The 22,286-nt window shown below is 37.0% G+C and overlaps 1 protein-coding gene across 1 annotated transcript in view; it reads right to left on the reverse strand.

The window, feature by feature from the left end:
* Positions 1–22,286, reverse strand: part of EFCAB5 (EF-hand calcium binding domain 5) — a 208,014-nt gene that overhangs the window by 114,455 nt on the left and 71,273 nt on the right. The window contains exon 8 of the mRNA XM_047080691.1: positions 43–199. Within this exon, the coding sequence (XP_046936647.1) occupies positions 43–199 (157 nt within the window). The remainder of the gene's footprint in view (positions 1–42; positions 200–22,286) is intronic.

The raw sequence follows: 22,286 nt of genomic DNA on the forward strand, positions 1-22,286 counted from the left end.
TCACCCACCTACCTCCCCTTCACAGATATCCTCCTTTCTTACCACTACCACAGGAATCATTCCTTTGGGGTCTAGAATCCATTCACTGAACTGCTCCTGCAGAGCCTGTTTCCGTGTATTGGCCACCTTGATTTTGACTTCATTTATGTATTCTCTTTCTTCTCGTTTCTGTTTAATACTCTCCTTCATCTTGGATACTCTGAAGGAGGTCAAAATAAAAGACAGGTTGAGTTAACACTGTTGGGTTTGATTCAGATTGTTCAAATGGCAGAAAACAAGAATTCAGAGCCTCATTTAAAATTTGTTCCTGTCTTTACTCCATGAAATCTTCTTGATTTAGGCCTGAGGTGACCCCCTCTCCCTCCAGCACTTACTGAATTTGGCACTGATCACAGGCTGTCTTCGAGTATTATTTGAGTTTTTATAGAGGTGGGCCTTATTTTGCCCAAGAAAATATCATACTTAAGAAATACTAAAATAGCCCTAGAGGCTGCCACATATACCTAGAAGCAAAGCTGAATGCACTAAAGCCTTACAGTGGTGGGGCTCTCTCTTCTCTGGATACAGAAATCATCTGGAAATATTCTGATTTCCGGTCTACGGTGGAAGTATAGAAGCTGCATTTATAATAAGCATCTTAGGTAGTTCTAATGTCTTGGACCAAACTTTTGATTTCTGTCTAGGAATATATATTGCCAATTTCCTTTAAACATCTAGAGTCAAATACTTTGACAGTCCCTGAGCATCATAGTTATCCTTATATTCAAAGAGAGTTACATTATCCATGTTGGGAATGGGAGAAGAATTGTGATTTTGATTGTTCCCATATTTTTCATCCCTATTAGGACTCTAAAACCCCAAACTGGTTTGGATTGAGACACCAAAATGTCTCAAAGTAATCAAAATATCTGCTGGTTTCAAATACAATTTGCTTGAGCCAGGTCTTCTTGTTTTAAAAAAGAAAGACTAAGGTCTTCCAATCTGATCTGATAGATTTGGAAACGCAAAAGAATTTACAATTAGGACTGGTAAATTGGATACCTCTAATAATCCAAAAGAATTAATCGAAACCTAAGTCATTGCTTTATGCTCATATAAGGCCTTCAAAATTTTTGTGACCACTCAAATTCTATCCATTCATTCAAGCAGTGCAAGGAACATCTTCCTCTTACAGCATCATTTGCCTACATTAAAATTGAATGTTTTATTTCATCAAAACCAATTCTAATCAGCTTATATTGAGAACTGGCTATAAACTTTGAGTGACCACAGTGTACCAGACCATTGCTGGGCCTAACTGAAGACTCTGGACTGCTGAACAATGGGACTTGTTTTAATCAATCATGTACAAACCTATGGATTCCCTCTGTCCCATACAGTGTGATAGTTTTCAGTTGTTATAACTATAACCATTATAAACTTTTTGAAACTCCTATATTTTCCCCTTCTGTGAAGTAGTTAGTGAATTCTTCACTGCTGTATCTTCCTTTGCCTGGCAAGTTAATAAATTAAGTTTTTGCTTGTTTCTTTTTAAGCTATGGAGGTCTTAGTTTCACAAAGCTAAACTGGACTTCTTGGCATCCCTGGAGCATGTCCATATTATTTCTGTGATGAGTATTCCTATAAAAATCCACATATGACATGTGTCTACTTTATTATTATACTTACTTAATTCTTATTTTTGTTTATTCACCCATATCTTATTATGAAAGGTATAATGACTGAAGCAAAGTCTAAGTTACTGGATAATCAAATATTTGAATAGATGAATAATTAGGCTTATCTAGAATTTTATAAAATGATTAAAAACAGTTATCATAGCTTCCTTATTAAATACTGAAAATTAATTCTGATATTACAAAATTAAATAATTACCCCAAATTAAGACATATCTTGTAATAATCATATGTGCCTAAAAACAAGAACAAAAAGGCAAAAAAAAAAACCCACAAAAAAACAAAACAAAACAAAAAAACCCCAAACAAACCCAAAACTCACACAAGAAAACTTTCATCATGAAAACAAAAGCAGGATTAGAATAAGTTAGTTAATTCATTTAACAAATACTTATTGAGCATTACTTATACAACACAGTGTTAGAGACTGGGGATGTGAAGATGAATACTACAGACAGTTCCTGCTTACATTATAGCAGGGGAAACAACCATTACAATTGTCATAAATGCAGTAAAAGAGAAACACAGGGTGCAATAAGAGATCATATAAGGGAAGAATTTCACAATGAAGTGGTTTGTGAGCTAAACTCTAAAGGATTGGTAGGATAAGATAAAGAAGAAGGAGAAGAATGATACAGAGGGAATGGCAAACGACAAGACCCTGAGGTGAAAAGAAGCATAATATGTTTGAAGACCTGAAAGTAATCCGGTGTGCCTGGAGTAAGTATAGAGTGTGAGAAGAAGAGAGGCAGCAGTGAAGGCTAGAAAGTAAGTCCTATGCTAGCTTGGTTGGATGGTGATGACGTTACCAGGATCCAGTTAACCCATTTGGATTATATTTGGAGTCTCGTGTTCAATGGCCTGGAAATACAGACTAGGTTTTGTTTCTTTATTAAAAAGAGGGATGAAATGATGTCTGAGCTGAGACCTAAAGCTTGTGGGGGATCTAGCCAAACAAAGAGAGGGACCAAATGGGTCATACAAGGAAAGTCTTATAGGCCTATTTAGGGATTTTGGTCTTTATCTTAAGAGTAAGTGGAGACCATTGAAAGGTTCCATACTGGGGGAAAATGGGATAAGATTAACCTTTTTAAAAAAATAATAACTTCTGTTACAAGTAAAGAATGGGTTGCAAGAGGGTAAGAGTGGATATAAGTATACCAATCAGGAGCCTGCTGTAATAATGCAGGTGAGAACTGATGGTAGTTTAGACTAGGGTGGCAGCAGCAGGGAAGGTCAGAAACGAACAGATTTGAGAGAAGAAGGTAAAACCAATAGGACTTAATGATTGATGAAAAGCACACAGTCAGAAAGTAGAAGGTGTCAAGTTGCATCTCTTGGGTTTGGGCTTGAAAATCTTGACGCAAAACGAAATAAGAAAATGACTTGTGGAAGATGAAGTGCTTATGAAACATCCAAGTACAGATATTGAGTAGATGCATATACTGGTCTGAAGCTCCAAAAGATGTTTGGGCTAGAGATATAAATCTAAGAGTCATGAAGGTACAGATGGTAACTGAAGTCATGTGTTGGAATGAGTGCACTCAGCAATGATCTTGGATGACAGGACAACCACAACTTAAGGAACCTTAATATTTGAAGATCAGATGGCAGAGAATGAGCCAGCACAGGATACTGAGAAGAACTAAAATGAGGTAGAAGGAAAAAAAGTAAAGAATAATATCATGGAAGGGTAAGAAAAGAGTATCTCAAGGAGGAAATGGTCAACATTATTGAATATTGCTAAGAGGCCAAGTAAGATGAGGATTGCAAACTTTCCACTGGGCTTGGAAAAATGGAGAACATTGTGATCTCAGTAAGTGACATTTATGAAAGACAGCCTGGAATGAAAGCCAGATATAACAGGTTGAGAAATGTGTTGGGAGTGGGGAAAATGTATATGGACAACTGCTTTGATAAAGTTAGCTATGTTTTAGTTACATTTCTTCAACTTGAGGGTATAAATTCCTCACAACAAGAACCAAATTTTGAATTTTTTCCCTATAAGGTATGGCTCAACATTGAGTACTTGATAGTTATGCAATAAATACTGATTAACTGAGACTCCTCAATAAATCTTAATTTATAAGATTAATAATTAATAATTTATTATCTTAATACTGATTAACTGAGTCTCCTTAATAAATTATTAATTTATCTAACACATATTTATTGAGCCCCAACTCATGTCAAGTACTGTGCTCAGTATTAAAAATACAGATATGATAGAAAATAGTCCTTGTCTTCAAAGAGATTATAGGGAGGTAAATCAACAATTACATTAAAAAATGTGCTAAATGCTGACATGAGCCTACAGGTGCTTCAGGAATATAAAGAAAGAGTACCTAACCCAGAGAAGGTGAGACAGAAGGTATGCAGAGGAAGTCATACTTGGGCTGATTCCTGAAGCACAAGGAAAAATTGTCCAGCAAGAGAAAGGAGGGGAAGGATATTCTAGATGGAGAAAGCTGGCACTCTGGATTAGAGGAAAGGACATCTGGCTAGTGGTTTTCTTTAGTTGATATGTAAGAGATAATAAAATTGATGTGCATAAAGAATGTAGCCTATCTAGCCCAGATGAGTGAAGTCAGGGCTTTATGATCTGAGTGCAATCTCACTACATGCTGGGTACCTCATATCTAGTGTCTGCAAGTTTTAAGCTGGACTTGATGGTGAAGATTTCTATTTCCCTCCCCGCCACCTTTTTTTAGCAACAGTAATTGAAGAGTGGTCAAGATTTCTATTTCCAAATCAGGTGGCTGAACTCCAACTAAACCGCCTTCTTGGAAGCATATGAGCAAGGCAGAGGACATTTCCCACTGGATATTTCCCATGGGAGTCCTGGAAAGCATCTATTTTGATGGTGTAGGACTGAGGTTGGGTAGAGGATATATAAACCAGTGTGGTAGCACATAAGGTCTTCCATCTGTTCTCTACTATAAATAGAAAAAAAATCCTATTTTCTTCTGAGGATATCAGTTACTGGATAGTTTAAAATGAATCAATAGTTGGGGCACCTGGGTGGCTCAATGGGTTAAGCGTCCGACTTTGGCTCAGGTCATGATCTCACCATTGGTGGGTTTGAGCCCCACATCGGGCTCTGTGCTGACAGCTCGGAACTTGAAGCCAGAGCCTGCTTCGGATTCTGTGTCTTCCTCTCTCTCTGACCTTCCCCCACTTGCACTCTGTCTCTCTTTCAAAAAAAAAATAAACATTACAAAATTTTTTTAAATGAATCAATAGCTTTATCTGGCAAATCCTAGGAATTTCTGGATATCCTGGATAGTCTTATTCTAGGACCACCACACCTTGTCATGCATTGTGACAGATATCCAGCCCCAGCTGGAGTGAACTTGACGTAGGAACTTCAGTCTTTTTAACATCAGGAATGTCTATGCCACTGAAGTAGGACCACAGACTCATTCACCATCAAGTTTCAGGGTGTGTGTTTGAAGGATATTAGGATAACATTCAAGGAGACCATGATTTCTCAGTCTGTAAGAACTTAAATTTCTAAGTACTTAATAAGGGGATATATACATATGCAACAAAGTGTGGCCTAGAGATGGATAGGAAACTAGTAATATATAAACATTGTTATTATGCTTCGGGTTGAACAAAAATAGAACCTACTTGATAAAGTCCTGCCACACACCATTGGCTATAATAGTCATTCAAATGCTATAAAAACACATTTTCCCTATCTATCCATTCACTTTTGGCATAATCTGTTTTACTGGATTGATAAACTATGATATTCAGTATGAATTGACAAAATGATTGATATTAATAATATCACTTGTGGGAGAAGCGCCCATGGGATTTCCTAGCTTAATATAACCATAAGAGTTTGGCTGGGTAAAGAGGTGACAGCTGGTGTGGCGTATGAGCAGACAGACATCTGTCTAGGAAGTCACTGTCTCCTGGCAACCAAAGAAGATCCATATCATTCCTTTAGTCTTGCCAAGTCCTAGTGACTGGTGTATTGTAAGCATGAGTTAGACATTTTGGGGGTTTTTTTGAAACACAAAAAGTAAGTACTTTGAAGTAAACCATCAAACCTTTGCAGATACCAAATTCTAATAGAAACATACACAATGGGTGCTGTCATATGGTCTGCATAAGTTCTTTGAACACTATATGACGAGTTAATTCTCAGGGAATTACTGAGTAAAACATTTTTTAAATTATTAAGTAAAATAAAGAGTGCTGTCTCTTTTCCTTTTAGTTTTTACTTGGCTTATATGTATCCTTAATGCTTGAGCATTTATCCTGACTTATTTTTCTCCTTTATGTAGCTGTGGTGGAGAAAGTAATTCTATGAAATAGTTTGTCATGATTCTTCTCTTTGTGCGTTAAATGTTCCATTGTTACTTCATAAGGCTAATAAAGAGTTGTCAAAGGGAAAATGCACAAAAGGTATCTCAAGGTGCTGCACAGACCCCACACTGATTATGCAATAAGCAAAGGATGTAGGAATCTAAGATTGTTACCAAGCCAGAACCTGGTAGGCATCACTATAATTGCCACACAGGAAAAGATCCAACTTTTTGCCTTGGGTTTCTTATATCTACTTCCTAGTTCATTTGAATTCTCATCTACGCTCAGGACTATATATCAGGACTGGTAGAGAAAAGTGAGGACATTTACAGTATAATAGGCCCTGCTTCTCTGGAATAGTAAAATTCTAGCATTAATAGTCTGTCTGTAATTTTTAAAGTTTTTTTTTTAAATTCCAGTTAGTTAATATACATCTCTGTAATATTCTTTTACTGTTTAAATTTTTTTATTTGTAGAAATATGATATAGTAAAATTGACCTTTTTTGGTACATAGTTTTATAAATTTAAACACATACATAAATGTGTAACCATCACTATAATCAGGCTATTGGAAGTTCATAATCCTATTTTAAAAGCAAATGCTTTTCATTATCAGTTCACAATAAGGCAGTCGTGACTTATAAAATATGCATTCACAAGCACAGGAGGAATCAAGAGTCAGAGGGAAAAGATGCTGAAAGAAAGATGTTAAAAGAAAAGAAAATCTGAAGGAAAGCAAAAGGACAGAAACCTAACATCAATTTTGCAAAATTACACACAAGAATTAAAGTCCACTTCAATTCTTTATCTGTTGTTCAGAAACCCTGATGAAAAGCAATAAGGGTATATTGCATATGTAAAACTTACAAACAACAGTGATATTTTATTTTTTAGTTAAGTGGCTACCACTATAAAAATTGTTCCTGGGGCGCCTGGGTGGCGCAGTCGGTTAAGCGTCCGACTTCAGCCAGGTCACGATCTCGCGGTCCCGGAGTTCGAGCCCCGCGTCAGGCTCTGGGCTGATGGCTCAGAGCCTGGAGCCTGTTTCCGATTCTGTGTCTCCCTCTCTCTCTGCCCCTCCCCTGTTCGTGCTCTGTCTCTCTCTGTCCCAAAAATAAATAAACGTTGAAAAAAAAAATTAAAAAAAAAATTGTTCCAAGTCAGCAAGGAGCGTCTTCTCTATCTGTTGTTCTTGGGCACCAAACAGAGACGAATCCCTTTTTACCCAGGGAAGTAGTGAGATGAAAAAAATTTTGGATCTAGTTGAGGCAAATGAATGCTTTAACATCATCACCAGATGATAGAGTCTTGACAAACCAAACAAAAATTTTATTTGTCTTTTTTCTTGAATATAAGTAAGAAAAACTCTCATTCCTAAAATAAATGGACTTCTCCAAAACTCTGTAAGATGACCCAAACAATGATATAGTTTAGAGAATTTAAAAGCAAGACTGTTTTAGCTAAGATTCCTGTGTTTCCAAGCTTTAATGAATAGATATTGTGGTGTTGTAAAAGTATGTCAAGGATTTCTGAATATTCTGCAGATGCCTGACACTGTCATATGTTGGCACATAGATCTTGAATTTTTGCAGAAAGAGATAAAGCCCTACTCCTGACAATCTAGGCAAACAAAGCATCTATGATTACTTTAACTCTTTCATGAAATTCCTACAGTATTGCTCCAATAGAAACTAGGGCTCTTATCAACCTTCAAATGACCCTAAATATTCAAACTCTCAATTCAAGAAGCATCACCGAAATAAACTCTGTTGTGTTGTGTCATTTGTTGGCAATGAGACCTAGGCCAGTGTCCAAGTGCGCCCATTACTATTCTTATTATAGATATTGATAAATGACTAGTTTTATGTACTGATTGAGATTTACATATCCCTAACAGGAGGAAGGATTTGTCAATGTATTGACTTACAGCCTTGACACCAGCTCTCAGATTTTAAGTATTTTTCATGGTAATTGATCTAAATACAAATCTAATTTATTGCTTTGCAAGAACAGATGGTGAACAGAAATGTTCTTTAAGCTATTTATTAAATTTAATGACACTGCCCCCTGCTGCTGTTGGAAGTTTTCACTCGTACTAAAATTCCCTTAATTTGGTTTCTCTACATAATTGGTTTTGAAACTTTTGTCAGTGTGTAGAATGACCTTCTGTGGAACTTGTTTTCAATGCATCCCTAAAGGTTCTGGTTCAGAAGATCTGAGGAAGAAGCTAGGAATCTGCACTTTTTTTACCAAGCATCCAGGTAATCCTGATGTCATTCTTAGGCAACAACACTCTGAGAAAGACTGTTTGAACTGAAATTTAAAATGCCATGTCCACCTATAAAATAAAACAAAAGAAGAGTTCTGTACATATCTCTTACTTTATTCTAGAGGAATATATGTACCCAATTTCAAAAGAATTGTTATTCTAAAGCTTCTGATTAGTTCCTTACCCTGTAGGAAGAATACTAAAACAAATCACAAGGAATTTTAGATTCTTTTATAAATTTTAAGCAATCCCTATCAAAATAACACTAGCATTCTTCACAGAGCTAGAACAAACAATCCTAAAATTTGTATGGAATCAGAAAAGACCCAGAATAGCCAAAGCAATCTTGAAAAGAAAACCAAAGCTGGAGACATCACAATCCCAGACTTCAAGCTGTATTACAAAGCTGTAATAATCAAGACAGCATGGTATCGGCACAAAAACAGACACACAGACCAATGGAATAGAATGGAGACTCCAGAATCGGACCCACAAAAGTATGGCCAACTAATATTTGACAAAGCAGGAAAGAATATCCAAGGGAAAAAAGACAGTCTCTTTAACAAATGGTGCTGGGAGACCTGGACAGCAACATGCAGAAGAATGAAACTAGACCACTTTCTTACACCACTCACAAAAATAAACTCAAAATAGATAAAGGACCTGAATGTGAGACAGAAAACCATCAAAACCCTAGAGGAAAAAGCAGGAAAAAACCTCTCTGACCTCAGCCACAGCAGTTTCTTACTTGACACATCTCCAAAGAAAAGGGAATTAAAAGCAAAAATGAACTATTGAGACCTCATGAAGATAAAGAACTTCTGCACTGCAAAGGAAACAATCAACAAAACTGAAAGGCAACCAATGGAATGGGAAAAGATATTTGCAAATGACATATCAGACAAAAGGCTAGTATCCAAAATCTATAAAGATCTCACCAAACTCCACACCCAAAACCCAAATAATCCAGTGAAGAAATAGGCAGAAAACAAGAATAGACACTTCTCTAAAGAAGACATCCGGATGGCCAACAGGCACATGAAAAGATGCTCAACGTCGCTCCTTATCAGGGAAGTACAAATCAAAACCACACTCAGATACCACCTCATGCCAGTCAGAGTGGCTAAAATGAACAAATCCGGAGACCATAGATGCTGGAGAGGATGTGGAGGAACAGGAACCCTCTTGCACTGTTTGTGGAAATGCAAACTGGTGCAGCCTCTCTGGAAAACAATGTGGAGGTTGCTCAAAAAATTAAAAATAGATCTACCCTATGACCCAGCAATAGCACTGCTAGAAATTTACCCAAGGGATGCAGGAGTGTTGATGCATAGGGGCACTTGTACCCCAATGTTTATAGCAGCACTCTCAACAATAGCCAAATGATGGAAAGACCCTAAATGTCCATCAACTGATGAATGGTTAAAGAAATTGTGGTTTATATACACAATGGAATACTACTTGGCAATGAGAAAGAATGAAATATGGCTTTTTGTAGCAATGTGGATGGAACTGGAGAGTGTTATACTAAGTGAAATAAGTCATACAGAGAAAGACAGATCCCATATGTTTTCACTCTTATGTGGATCCTGAGAAACTTAACAGAAGACCATGGGGGAGGGGAAGGAAAAAAAAAGTTAGAGTGGGAGAGAGCCAAAACATAAGAGACTGTTAAAAACTGAGAACAAACTGAGGGTTGATGGGGGGTGGGAGGGAGGGGAGGGTGGGTGATGGGTATTGAGGAGGGCACCTTTTGGGATGAGCACTGGGTGTTGCATGGAAACCAATTTGACAATAAATTTCATATAAAAAAAAAAAAGCTTCTGTACAGCGAAGGAAACAATCAACAAACCTAAAAGGCAACCAACATAATGGGAGAAGATATTTGCAAATGACATATCAGATAAAGGTTAGTATCCAAAATCTATAAAGAACTTTTCAAACTCAACACCCAAAAAACAAATAATCCAGTGAAGAAATGGGCAAAAGACATGAATAGACACTTGAAAGTTTATTGAAGATAGATAACCAGATGGCCAAAGAAAATATCCAGATGGCCAACCGACACATGAAAAAATGCTCAACATCACTCATCATTAGGGAAATATAAATTAAAACCACAATGAGATACCACCTCACACCTGTCAGAATGGCTAGAATTAACAACTCAGGAAACAACAAATGTTGGCAAGGATGAGGAGGAAGGGGAACATTCTTGCACTGTTGGTGGGAGTGCAAACTGGTGCAGACATTCTGGAAACCAGTGTGGAGGTTTTTCAAAAAATTAAAAATAGAACTACCCTACGACCCAGGAATTGCACTACTAGGTATCTATCAAAGGGATATAGGTGTGCTTTTTCGAAGGGGCACATGCCCCCCAGTGTTTACAGCAGTGCTATCGACAATAGCCAAAGTATGGAAAGAACCCAAATGTCCATGGTCAAATGAAGGCATAAAGAAGATGTGGTATCAGTGATCAAAAAGAATGAAATTTTGCCATTTGCAACAACATGGATGGAACTAGAACGTATTATGCTGAGCGAAATGAGTCAATCAGAGAAAGACAAATATCATATGACTTCACTCATATGAGGAATTTAAGATACAAATAGATGAACATAAGGGAAAGGAAGCAAAAATAATAATATAAAAACAGGGAGGGGGACAACACATAAGAGACTCTTATACAGAGAACAACCAGAGGGTAACTGGAGGGATTGTGGGAGGGCGATAGGCTAAATGGGTAAGGGGCATTTAGAAATCTACTCCTGAAATCATTGTTGCACTATATGCTAACTAACTTGGATGTAAATGTGAAAATAAATAAATTATTAAAATATAAATAAATATATATTTATTTTTATGTTTTATATTATTTATTATTATATTATATATGTAATATGTGTTATTATATATTATATAATTATTATATATTATAATTATATTATATTATATTAAATTTAAATTAAATTAAAATTAATTAAAATATATTAAATATATTATTTTACATATATATGTATATTAAGTATATTATGTATATTTAAGTATAGGCCTGCCAGAAGACATTCAGAGAAAAATATGAAGATTTAGGAAGAGAATCAGAGTGTCTTATTTGTTTGTTGTTGTTCTTAGTTTGTTTTTTCAGATCTGGAAGAGAGCTAGATGTTATCTAGACCAAGGGTCAGCAAACCAAGCCTAGTGCCCAAATCTGGTCTGCTGCCTGCTATTGTATCACTCAAAAGCTAAGATGGGCTGTTACATTTTAAAATAGTTTTTAAAAATCAAAATAAGAATAATGTGTTGTAAAATGGTAGAAAATCTATGAAATTCACATTTGGTATTCATAAATAAAGTTTTCTTGGAATATAGCCATGCTTACTCATTTACCTATTGTGTATAGCTACTTTTGTACTACGACAGCAAAATTGAGTAGTTGTGACTAAAGTTTCCAGGCAAAAAGCTTTTAATTTTTATGTAATCAAATTTATCAATAATTTCACAATTTTGGGGTGCCTGGGTGGCTCAGTCAGTTAAATGTCTGACTTCAGCTCAGGTCATGATCTCACAGTCCATAGGTTCGAGCTCCGCATCAGGCTCTGTGCTGACAGCTTGGAGTCTGGAGCCTGCTTCGGCTTCTGTGTCTCCCTCTCTCTCTGCTCTTCCCCCACTTATGCTCTCTCTCTTTCTCTCAATAATAAATAAACATTAAAAAAATAATTTCACAATCTTGAGTCGTGATGAAAAAGGTTTTTCTCTGGTAATAAAGGGATTTAACCCCTGGTTTCTTCTAGTTTTTGTATGGTTTCATTTTTCACATACATATACTTAGTAGGATATGTTCTATGGATAAAAAAGCTGCAAATAAATCTAAAACATCATTTAGTAAGGACGCCTGGCTGGTTCAGTCCGTTAAGTGTCCAACTTCAGCTCAGGTCATGATCTCGTGGATTGTGGGTTTGAGCCCCACGTCAGGCTCTGTGCTGATGGCTCAGAGCCTGGAGCCTGCGTCAGATTCTGTATTTCCCTCTCTCTGTGCCCTTACCCCACTCTCTGCCCTTACTCCACTCTCTCTCTCTCTCTCAAAAATAAATAATAATAAACATTAAAAAACATTTTTAAACATCATTTAGTAGCTCTATTATTAGTAGGATTATTACCATTGTTATTTTTAAGTTATTTTACGTAAATTGTAGGATAAGACAACTAATTCTGTCAATGTTGTTAGGAGCCAAGATTGTCAGTAAGAAAAAAAAAGAGAGCTACAAATATAAACTCAAGGATAGGTAAAAAAAACCAACAACCCTGCAATATCATATTTGATATGAAATGATCAATATTTACTCATTATTTAAAAAAATTATACTTGTTAACCCTAAAAGAGCCTAAAGCAATATGATACAATATTTTTGAGCATTTCTAGCTCTCAGATGAGTGATCCCCATTAAAAGGAACTAAGAATCCTTTTAAAAAATGCATGAAGCTTCCAAAGACTAAAGGAGTAATGTTGGAAGAACACAGGGGCCAAAGTTGGGTCAAACTGAGGATCAAGTCGGTAAAGTGTCTGACTTCAGCTCAAGTCATGATCTCATGGTCCATGAGTTTAAGCCCCATGTGGGGCTCTGTGCTGACAGCTCAGAGCCTGGAGCCTGGTTCAGCTTCTGTGTCTCCCTCTCTCCCTGCCCTTCCTGCACTTGCTCTCTGTCTGTCTGTCTGTCTCTCTCTCCGTCTCAAAAGTAAATAAACATCAAAACAAAATAAAAAATTAACTATAATGGATTAAAATACATTGAATATATATTAAAATCAATGTGTCCATTATGATACTCAAAAGGAACCTTTCCCCCAAAAGGGAAAACAATCTTTCAAATTTGCCCCTCTAGGTGACTATTGATAGATAAATAGGTAGACACATAGATACACAGAGATACAATATACAATACTCTGAAAATCTGTAATTAAGGAAAGAATTAAACATTAATTTTGTCTTACTAGTAGGAAGCATATTTCAATGTAACCAAATACATAGCAATCAAATGTGATTTATTGTAGGGATTCCAATGGCTCAAAATTAGGAAACCTATTAATAAAATTCATCATTAACAGGTCTAGGGTGAAAATCAAATGATTATCTTCACAGGTGTTGAAAAAGTGTTTGCAACAACATTTTTAACAGTCTTGAGCTTTAAAAATCACTCTATAAAGGAGTTAGAAAGAGAAGAACAATCAAAACACAAACCCAGCAAAAGGAAGGAAATAATAAAGATTGAAACAGAAATAAATAATATAGAAGCTAAAAAAAGAATAAGAAAAGCTTTTCTTTTCTCTGCCATAATGGTGTGTGCAGTTGAGTGTTCTTTCCATGTCTTCTCACAAGACTTTCAGGATCAAGCAATTCTTGGCCAAGAAACAACGCAGAATCTTCCCATTCTTCAGTGGAATCAGATGAAAACTGGTAATAAAATCATGTACAACTTCAAGAGGAGGCATTGGAGAATAACCAAGCTGGGACTATAAGGGATCACACATGAGATGGCACACATAGTTATGCTACATGAAGGGCATGTACTTGTATCTTGGGACTCTGTAAACATTGCTGCTACCTAAACAACAGACGTGTTTTATCCAGGGAAATGAATTTCTCTTACTATGCTTCAGTAGGTTGCTTCGGTAATAAATATGTGAGACCTCGGTTTGAAAAAATAAATGAATTTTTAAAATTTAAAAACAATATAACAGATGAAACCAGGAGCTGGTTCTTCGAAAAGGTCAACAAAATTGGGGGTGGGGGAGGAGTTAAGATGGTAGAGCAGTATGGAAACTCTGAGCTTGTCTCATCCCTGAAATGCAGCTAGTCAGCACAAAACCATTTGAACACCTAGGATATTGACCTGAGGACTAACACAACAATCTGCATAACTTGAGCCACAGAACTTGGCAGGTACACGGTACAGAGAGGTAAATTGTGGGAGAGAAAAGCTGTGGAGTGTAGGGAGCCATTTTTGTGGAGAGAGGGCAGAGAGAGAAAGAGAATTGGGGAGAGTGCAGCACAACAGTGTCATGCAGGAAAAGCACTCTCCCCAAAAGTAGCTGGAGAGAAAGAGAGAGAAAGAGTGAAAACACTGACAGGGGACTGAACAAGAAATCTGTGCCCCAAAACCTTTGATGGGGAGAAAAGAGAGGGTTTCAATACTACCTGGATTCTATAAACAGTGGAGCACAGAGTCTGAAGGTTGGGAGCTCAGTGCCTGGTGGTGCTCTGGTGAGGAAGTAGGGTGAATCCCCAGGAGCAGGCAGTGTGGTCTGCGGGGGTCCATGTGCCACACGGGGAGGAGTGGTTCCCCTGCTTGGAGTGAATTTGGTAGAGAGGATACAGCCACCCTGTGGGCAAAGGTCCCAGCAGACAACAGAGAGCAGCCACATTTGCTGGTATTGGAAGAAAGATGCCAGAGTGTGGTGAAACCTGGTACTGGCTGTGTGTTGTGATTTACCATACTCTCTGAAACTCTGCCGCTGTGTGATCACATGAACGTTTTCTGGGGCAAGCCAGCATCCAGCCATTGCTCAGTGAGACCCTCCCTCAAAGAGCTGGCTCATGTCCAAGCCACAGGGGTCTCTGAAGTGTGGGGTTTTGAAACACTTCCCCATCTGAGATAAAACTCTGGAGGGAGGTGTCACCTGGCTGGTGACAGCTTGGACACAGATAGGGTAGAGGTGCGGAATGGATGGAGGCCTGAGACAAAGGAGGGGTGCTTGATCTTGGGTCAGTGAGAATGTCAAGTTCCTGTACCAGAGACTTTGGGGTTGGCTGAAGCCATTTCTACTTCTGCACATGCACATGCCTACTGCACTGATCCACCCCAGTAAGCTAAGCAGCGCCACCTAGTGGAGAACAGAGCCATTACACTAAGTACCACTCCACTGTGCCCTACAAGCACATGCCCCACAAGACCAGCACAAGTCACTCCACCTGCTTAGTGTATGGACTATAGAGGGCTTCATATCAGTTCTAGAGGAAACTAGATACAACTTCATTTGGGTTTCATTCTGTTTCCTGGTTCAGTTATTTGTTCGTTTTCTTTGCTTCTGTTTTTGCTTAAATTGTTTTTTTTTCCTTTATTTTCTTTCTCTTTCTTGGATTCAGAAAGAACATGTTATTTTTTATTTATTTTATTTTATATTTTATTTAAAAAATTTTTTATTCTATTTTCTTTATTTCATTTTATTCTATATATTTTTTTTAATTTTTAAAAATTTTCTTAACTTTTTTTCTTACCTTTCCCTTTTTTCTCTATTCTATCAAGCTTCTTTCAACAAGCAGATGGAAACACACCTAGGGTCTAGCTACCTTTATTTGATTTATTTGTTTTGTTTTTTAGCTTTAATTTTTTATTTTATTAATTCTTCTGCCCTCCAGAATGACAAGAAGGAATTCACCCCAATAGAAAGAATAGGAAGAAATGATGGCAAAAAATTTAATGAACACAGATATAAGTAAGATGTCTAAACTAGAATTTAAAACCACAATTATAAGAATACTAGCTAGGGTTGAAAAAAGAATAGAATATACCATATAATCCCTTTCTACAGAAATAAAATAACTAAAATCAAGGGAGGCCAAAATTAAAAATGGAATAACCAAGACCAGTCTTGAATAGATGTCGTGTAAGCAAGGATGGATGAGGCAGATCAGTGAATCAGTGATATAGAAGATAAAATTATGGAGAATAATGAGACAGAAAAAAAGAGGGAAAAAAAGGCAAAAGATTACAATACAAAACTTAGAGAACTCAGTACTTATTAAAAAGGAATAACACCCATGGGGTGCCTGGGTGGCTCAGTCAGTTAAGCGTCTGACTTCAGCTCAGGTCATGATCTCACGGCTCGTTAGTTTGAGCCCCGCATCCGAGCCTGGAGCCTGCTTCGGATTCTGTGTCCCTGTCTCGCTCTGCCCCTCCCCTATTCATGCTCTCTCATTCTCTCTCTGTCAAGAATAAACATTAAAAAAAAAATTTTTTTTTAAGGAATAACATCAGAATCATAGGAGCCCCAGAACATGAAGAGAGAGAGAAAAAGTGGCAGAAGGCTTATGTGAGCAAATTATAGCAGAAAACTTTCCTAATCTGGGGGAGGACACAGACAACAAAATCCAAGAAGCACAGAAAATGCTCATTAGATTCAACAAAAACTGACCATCACCAAGGTGTATCATTGTCAATTCACAAAATACACAGGCAATGAAAGAATATGAAAGCAGCAAGGAGAAAAAAGGTCCTTAACCTACAAGGGAAGACAGATCTTGTTCACAACAGATCTGTCCACAGAAACTTGGCAGGCCAGAAAGGAATGTCAGGATATATTCAACATGCTGAATCAGAAAAATATGCAGCCAAGAATTCTTTACCCAGCAAGATTGTCATTCAAAATAGAAGGAGAGATAAAGAGTTTCCTAGACAAGCAAAAACTAAAGGAGTGGTGACCACTAAACCAGCCCTGCAAGAAATTTTATTTATTTTTTTTTTTTTTTATTTTTTTTTTTTATTTTTTTATTTTTTTAAAATTTTTAACGTTTTATTTATTTTTGAGACAGAGAGAGACAGAGCATGAACGGGGGAGGGGCAGAGAGAGAGGGAGACACAGAATCGGAAACAGGCTCCAGGCTCTGAGCCATCAGCCCAGAGCCCGACGCGGGGCTCGAACTCACGGACCGTGAGATCGTGACCTGAGCTGAAGTCGGCCGCTTACCGCTTAACCGACTGAGCCACCCAGGCGCCCCAGCCCTGCAAGAAATTTTAAAGGGGAGACTTTGAGTGGAGAAAAGACAAAACAAAACAAAAGAGACCAAAAGCAACAAAGACTAGAAAGGACTGAGAACATCACCAGAAACAGCAACTCTACAGGTAACACAATTTCACTATATTCATATCTTTCAGTACTCACTCTAAATGCAATCAATCAAAAGACATATGATATTAGAAGGGATAAGAAAATAAGACTCATCTATATGCTGCTTACAAGAGACTCACTTTAGGGATGTCTGGGTGGCTCACTCGGTTAAGCATCTGACTTTGGCTGAGGTCATGATCTCATGGTTCATGAGTTTGTGCTCCACATCAGGCTCTGTGCTGACACCTCAGAGCCTGGAACCTGCTTTGGATTCTGTGTCTCCCTCTCCCTCTGCCCTCCTTTGCATGCTCTGTCTCTTCCTCTTTCAAAAATAAATTAAAAAAAATTTAAAGAGACTCATTTTACACCTAAAGACACCTATAGATTCAAAGTAAGGGGATAGAGAACCATCTATCATTCTAATGGACATCAAAAGAAAGCCAGACTTGCCATACTTATATCAGACAGACTAGATTTTAAAATAAAGACTAACATGAAATGAAGAAGGGCATTATATCATAATTAAGGGGTCTATCCACCAAGAAGATCTAACAACTGTAAATACTTATGCCCCCAACTTGAGGTCCCCAAATATATAAATCAATTAATCACAAACATGAAGAAATTCTTCAATAATAATAATATCATAATAGTAGGGGATTTCAACACCCCACTTACAGCAATGTACAGATCATCTAAACACAAAATCAAGAAGGAAACAATGGCTTTGAATGACACACTGGACCAGATGGACTTAACAGATATATTCAGAACATTTCATCCTAAAGCAGCAGAATACACAGTCTTCCTGAGTGCACATGGAACATTCTCCATCATAAACCACATACTGGATCACAAATCAGCCCTCAACAAGTACAAAAAGATTAAGATCATACCATTCATATTTTCCAAACACAACACTGTGAAACTTGAAATCAACCACAAGAAAAAATTTGGATAGACCATGAATACCTGGAGATTATAGAACATCCTACTAAAGAATGAATGGGTTAACAAGAAATTAAAGAGGAAATTAAAAAGTACATGGAAGCCAATGAAAATTAAGACAGGACAGCCCAAAACCTCTGGGATGCAGCAAAGGCGGTCATAAGAGGGTGGTGTATAGCAATCTAGGCCTTCTTAAAGAAGGCCTACACAACCTAAAATTACACCTAAAAGAGGTGGGAAAAGAACAGAAAATAAAGCCCAAAACCAGCAGAAGAAGGGAAATAATAAAGATCAGAGCAGAAATCAATCATATAAAACAAAACAAAACAGTAGAACAGATCAATGAAACCAGGAGCTGGTTCTTTGAAAGAATTAACAAAATTGATAATTCCCTAGCCAGATTAATCAAAAAGAAAAAGGAAAGAACCCAAATAAATAAAATCACAAATAAAAGAGGATAGATCACAACAAACACCACAGAAATACAAACAATAAAAAGAGAATATTATGCGCAATTATAGACCAACAAATTGGGAAATCTAGAAGAAATGGACATATTGCTAGAAACATATAAACTACCAAAACTGAAACAGGAAGAAATAGACCATTTGAACAGACTCATAACCAGTAAAGAAATCGAATCAGTAATCAAAAATCTCCCAACAAACAAAAGTCGAGGGCCAGATGGCTTTCCATGGGAATTCTACCAAATATTTAAAGAAGAGTCAACACCTAATTCTTTTGAAACTGTTCCAAAAAGTAGAAATGGAAGGAAAACTTCCAAATTCATTCTATGAGGCCAGCAATACCTTGATTCCAAAACCAGACAAAGACCCCACTACAAAGGAGAATTACAGACCAATTTCCCTGATGAACATGGATGCAAAAATTCTCAACAAGATACTACAAACCAGATCCAGCAATACATTAAAAGAATTATTCACCATAATCAACTGGGATTTTATTCCTGGGATGCAGGGCTGGTTCAATATCTGTAAATCAATGTGATACATCACATTAATAAAAAAAAGAAAAGGATAAGAATCACATGATCCTCTCAATAGATGAAGGAAAAGCATTTAAACAAAATACAGCATCCTTTCTTGAAAAAAACCCTCAAGAAAGTAGGGATAGAAGGATCATACCTCAAGATCATAAAGGCCATATATGAAAGACCCGTCACTAATACCATCCTCAATGGAGAAAACCTGAGAGCTTTCCCCCTAAGGTCAGGAACATGACAAGGATGTCCACTCTCACCACTACTATTCAACATAGTGTTGGAAGTCCTAGCCTCAGCAATCAGACAATGCAAAGAAATAAAAGGCATCCATATCAGCAAGGAGGAAGTCAAACTTTTACTCTTTACAGATGACATGATACTGTATGTGGAAAACCCAAAATACTCCACCAAAAAACTGCAAAAACTGATCCATGAATTCAGCAAATCACAGGATATAAAATCAACATACAGAAATCAGTTGCATTTATATACACCAATAATGAAACAGCAGAAAGAGAAATCAAGGACTTGATCCCAGTTACAATTGCACCAAAAACCATTAGATACCTAGGAATAACCCTAACAAAAGAGGTAAAAGGTCTATACACTGAAAACTATAAAAAGCTTAGGAAAGAAATTGAAGAAGACACAAAGAAATGGAACAACATTCCATGCTCATGGATTGGAAAAACAAATATTGTTAAAATATTGATACCACCTAAAGCTATCTACATGCAATTCAATGCAATCCCTATCAAAATAACACTAGCATTCCTCACAGAGCTAGAGCAAACAATCTTAAAATTTGTATGGAACCAGAAAAGACCCAGAATAGCCAAAGCAATCCTGAAAAGGAAAACCAAAGCTGGAGGCATCACAATTCCAGACTTTAAGCTGTATTACAAAGCTGTAATCATCAATACAGTATGGTACTGGCACAAAATCAGACACATAAATCAATGGAACAGAATAGAGAATCCAGAAATGGACCACAAATATATGGCCAACTAATCTTTGACAAAGGGGAAAGAATATCCAATGGAAAAAAGACAGCCTCTTTAGCAAATGATGTTGGGAAAACTGGACAGCCACATGCAGAATGAACCCAGACCACTTTCTTACACCATACACAAAAATAACTCCAAATGGATGAAAGACCTAAATGTAAGACAGGAAACCATCAAAATCCTTGAGGAGAAAACAGGAAGCAATCTCTTTGATCTCAGCCACAGCAACTTCTTACTCAACATGTCTCCAGAAGCAAGGGAAATAAAAGCAAAAATGAACCATTGGGACCTCATCAAGATAAAAAGCTTCTGCACAGCAAAGGAAACAATCAGCAAAACTAAAAGGCAACCGACGGAATGAGAGGATATTTGCAAATGACATATCAGATAAAGGGTTAGCATCCAAAATCTATAAAGAACTTATCAAACTCAACACCCAAAAAAACAACTCAGTTAAGAAATAGGTGGAAGACATGAATAGACACTTTTCCAAAGAAGATATCCAGATGGCTAACAGACACATGAAAAGATGCTCAACATCACTCATCATCGGGGAAATACAAATCAGAACCACAATGAGATACCACCTCACACCTGTCAGAATGACTGAAATTAACAACTCGGAAACAACAAATGTTGGTGAGGATGCAGAAAAAGCGGAACCCTTTTTCACTGCTGGTGGGTATGCAAACTGGTGCAGCCACTCTGGAAAACAGTATGGAGGTTCCTCAAAAAGTTGAAAATAGAACTAGCCTATGACCTATAGACCTATAGACCTATGACCTATAGAACTAGCCTATAACCCATCAATTACACTACTAGGTATTTACCCAAAGGATACAAGAATGCTGATTCAAAGGAGCACATGCACCCCAATGTTTATAGCAGCACTATCAACAATAGCCAAAGTATGGAGAGAGCCCAAATGTCCATTGAATGATGAGTGGATAAAGAAGATATGGTGTATATATATATATTATATATTATGTATAATATATTACATATATATATTATATATAATATATAATATATATATAATGAAATATTTCTCAGTGATCAAAAAGAATGAAATCTTGCCATTTGCAACAACATGGGTGGAATTGGAGGGTAAAATGCTAAGCAAAATAAGTCAGTCAGAGAGAGACAAATATCATATAATTTCACTCATATGTGTTATTTAAAAAACAAAATAGATGAACCTAGGGGAAAAGAAGCAAAACTAATATAATAACACAGGGAGAGAGAAACCATAAGAGACTCTCAAACACAGAGAACAAACTGAGTTGCTGGAGGCATATTGGGTGCGCGGGTGGGCTAAATGGGTGATGGGCATTAAGAGGGCCACTTGTTGGGGTAAGCATTAGGTGTTATATAAAGTGATGAATAACTAAATTCTATTCCTGAAATCAAAAAAAATGTTTTTAATTTTAAAAATAACAATAAAATAGATAAACCCACAGAGATTTTCATAATAAAAAAAGATGTCAACAAAATTGATACTCCTCTCATTTTAAAAAGAGAGGACGATGGGGCGCCTGGGTGGCACAGTCGGTTAAGCGTCCGACTTCAGCCAGGTCACGATCTCGAGGTCCGGGAGTTCGAGCCCCGCGTCAGGCTCTGGGCTGATGGCTCGGAGCCTGGAGCCTGTTTCCGATTCTGTGTCTCCCTCTCTCTCTGCCCCTCCCCCGTTCATGCTCTGTCTCTCTCTGTCCCAAAAATAAATAAAAAACGTTGAAAAAAAAATTAAAAAAAAAAAAAGAGAGGACGCAAATAAACAAAATTACTAATGAAAGAGGAGAAATAACAACCAACACCACAGAAATACAAACAATTCTAACAGAATATTATGAAAACCTATTTGTCAACAAATTAGACAACTTGGAAGAAATGGATAAATTCCTAGAAACATAAAACTTACCAAAACCAAAGCAGGAAGAAATGGAAAAATTGAACAGACCAATCACCAGTAATGAAATTGAATCAGTAATCAAAAAACTCTCCCAAAAGTCCAGAACTAAATGGCATCACAGGTTAATTCTACCAAACGTTTAAAAAGGAGTTAAAGAATATCCAACGAGAACAAGACTGTCTTTTCAACAAATGGTGTTGGGAAAACTAGACAGCAACATGCAAAAGAATGAAACTGGACCACTTTCTTACACCACGCACAAAAATAAAT

The sequence above is a fragment of the Lynx rufus genome, unplaced genomic scaffold, assembly GCF_022079265.1.
Source record: "Lynx rufus isolate CCGP_SWC_20201006 ecotype Redwood Valley unplaced genomic scaffold, mLynRuf1.p SCAF_18, whole genome shotgun sequence".
Lineage (NCBI taxonomy): Eukaryota > Metazoa > Chordata > Mammalia > Carnivora > Felidae > Lynx > Lynx rufus.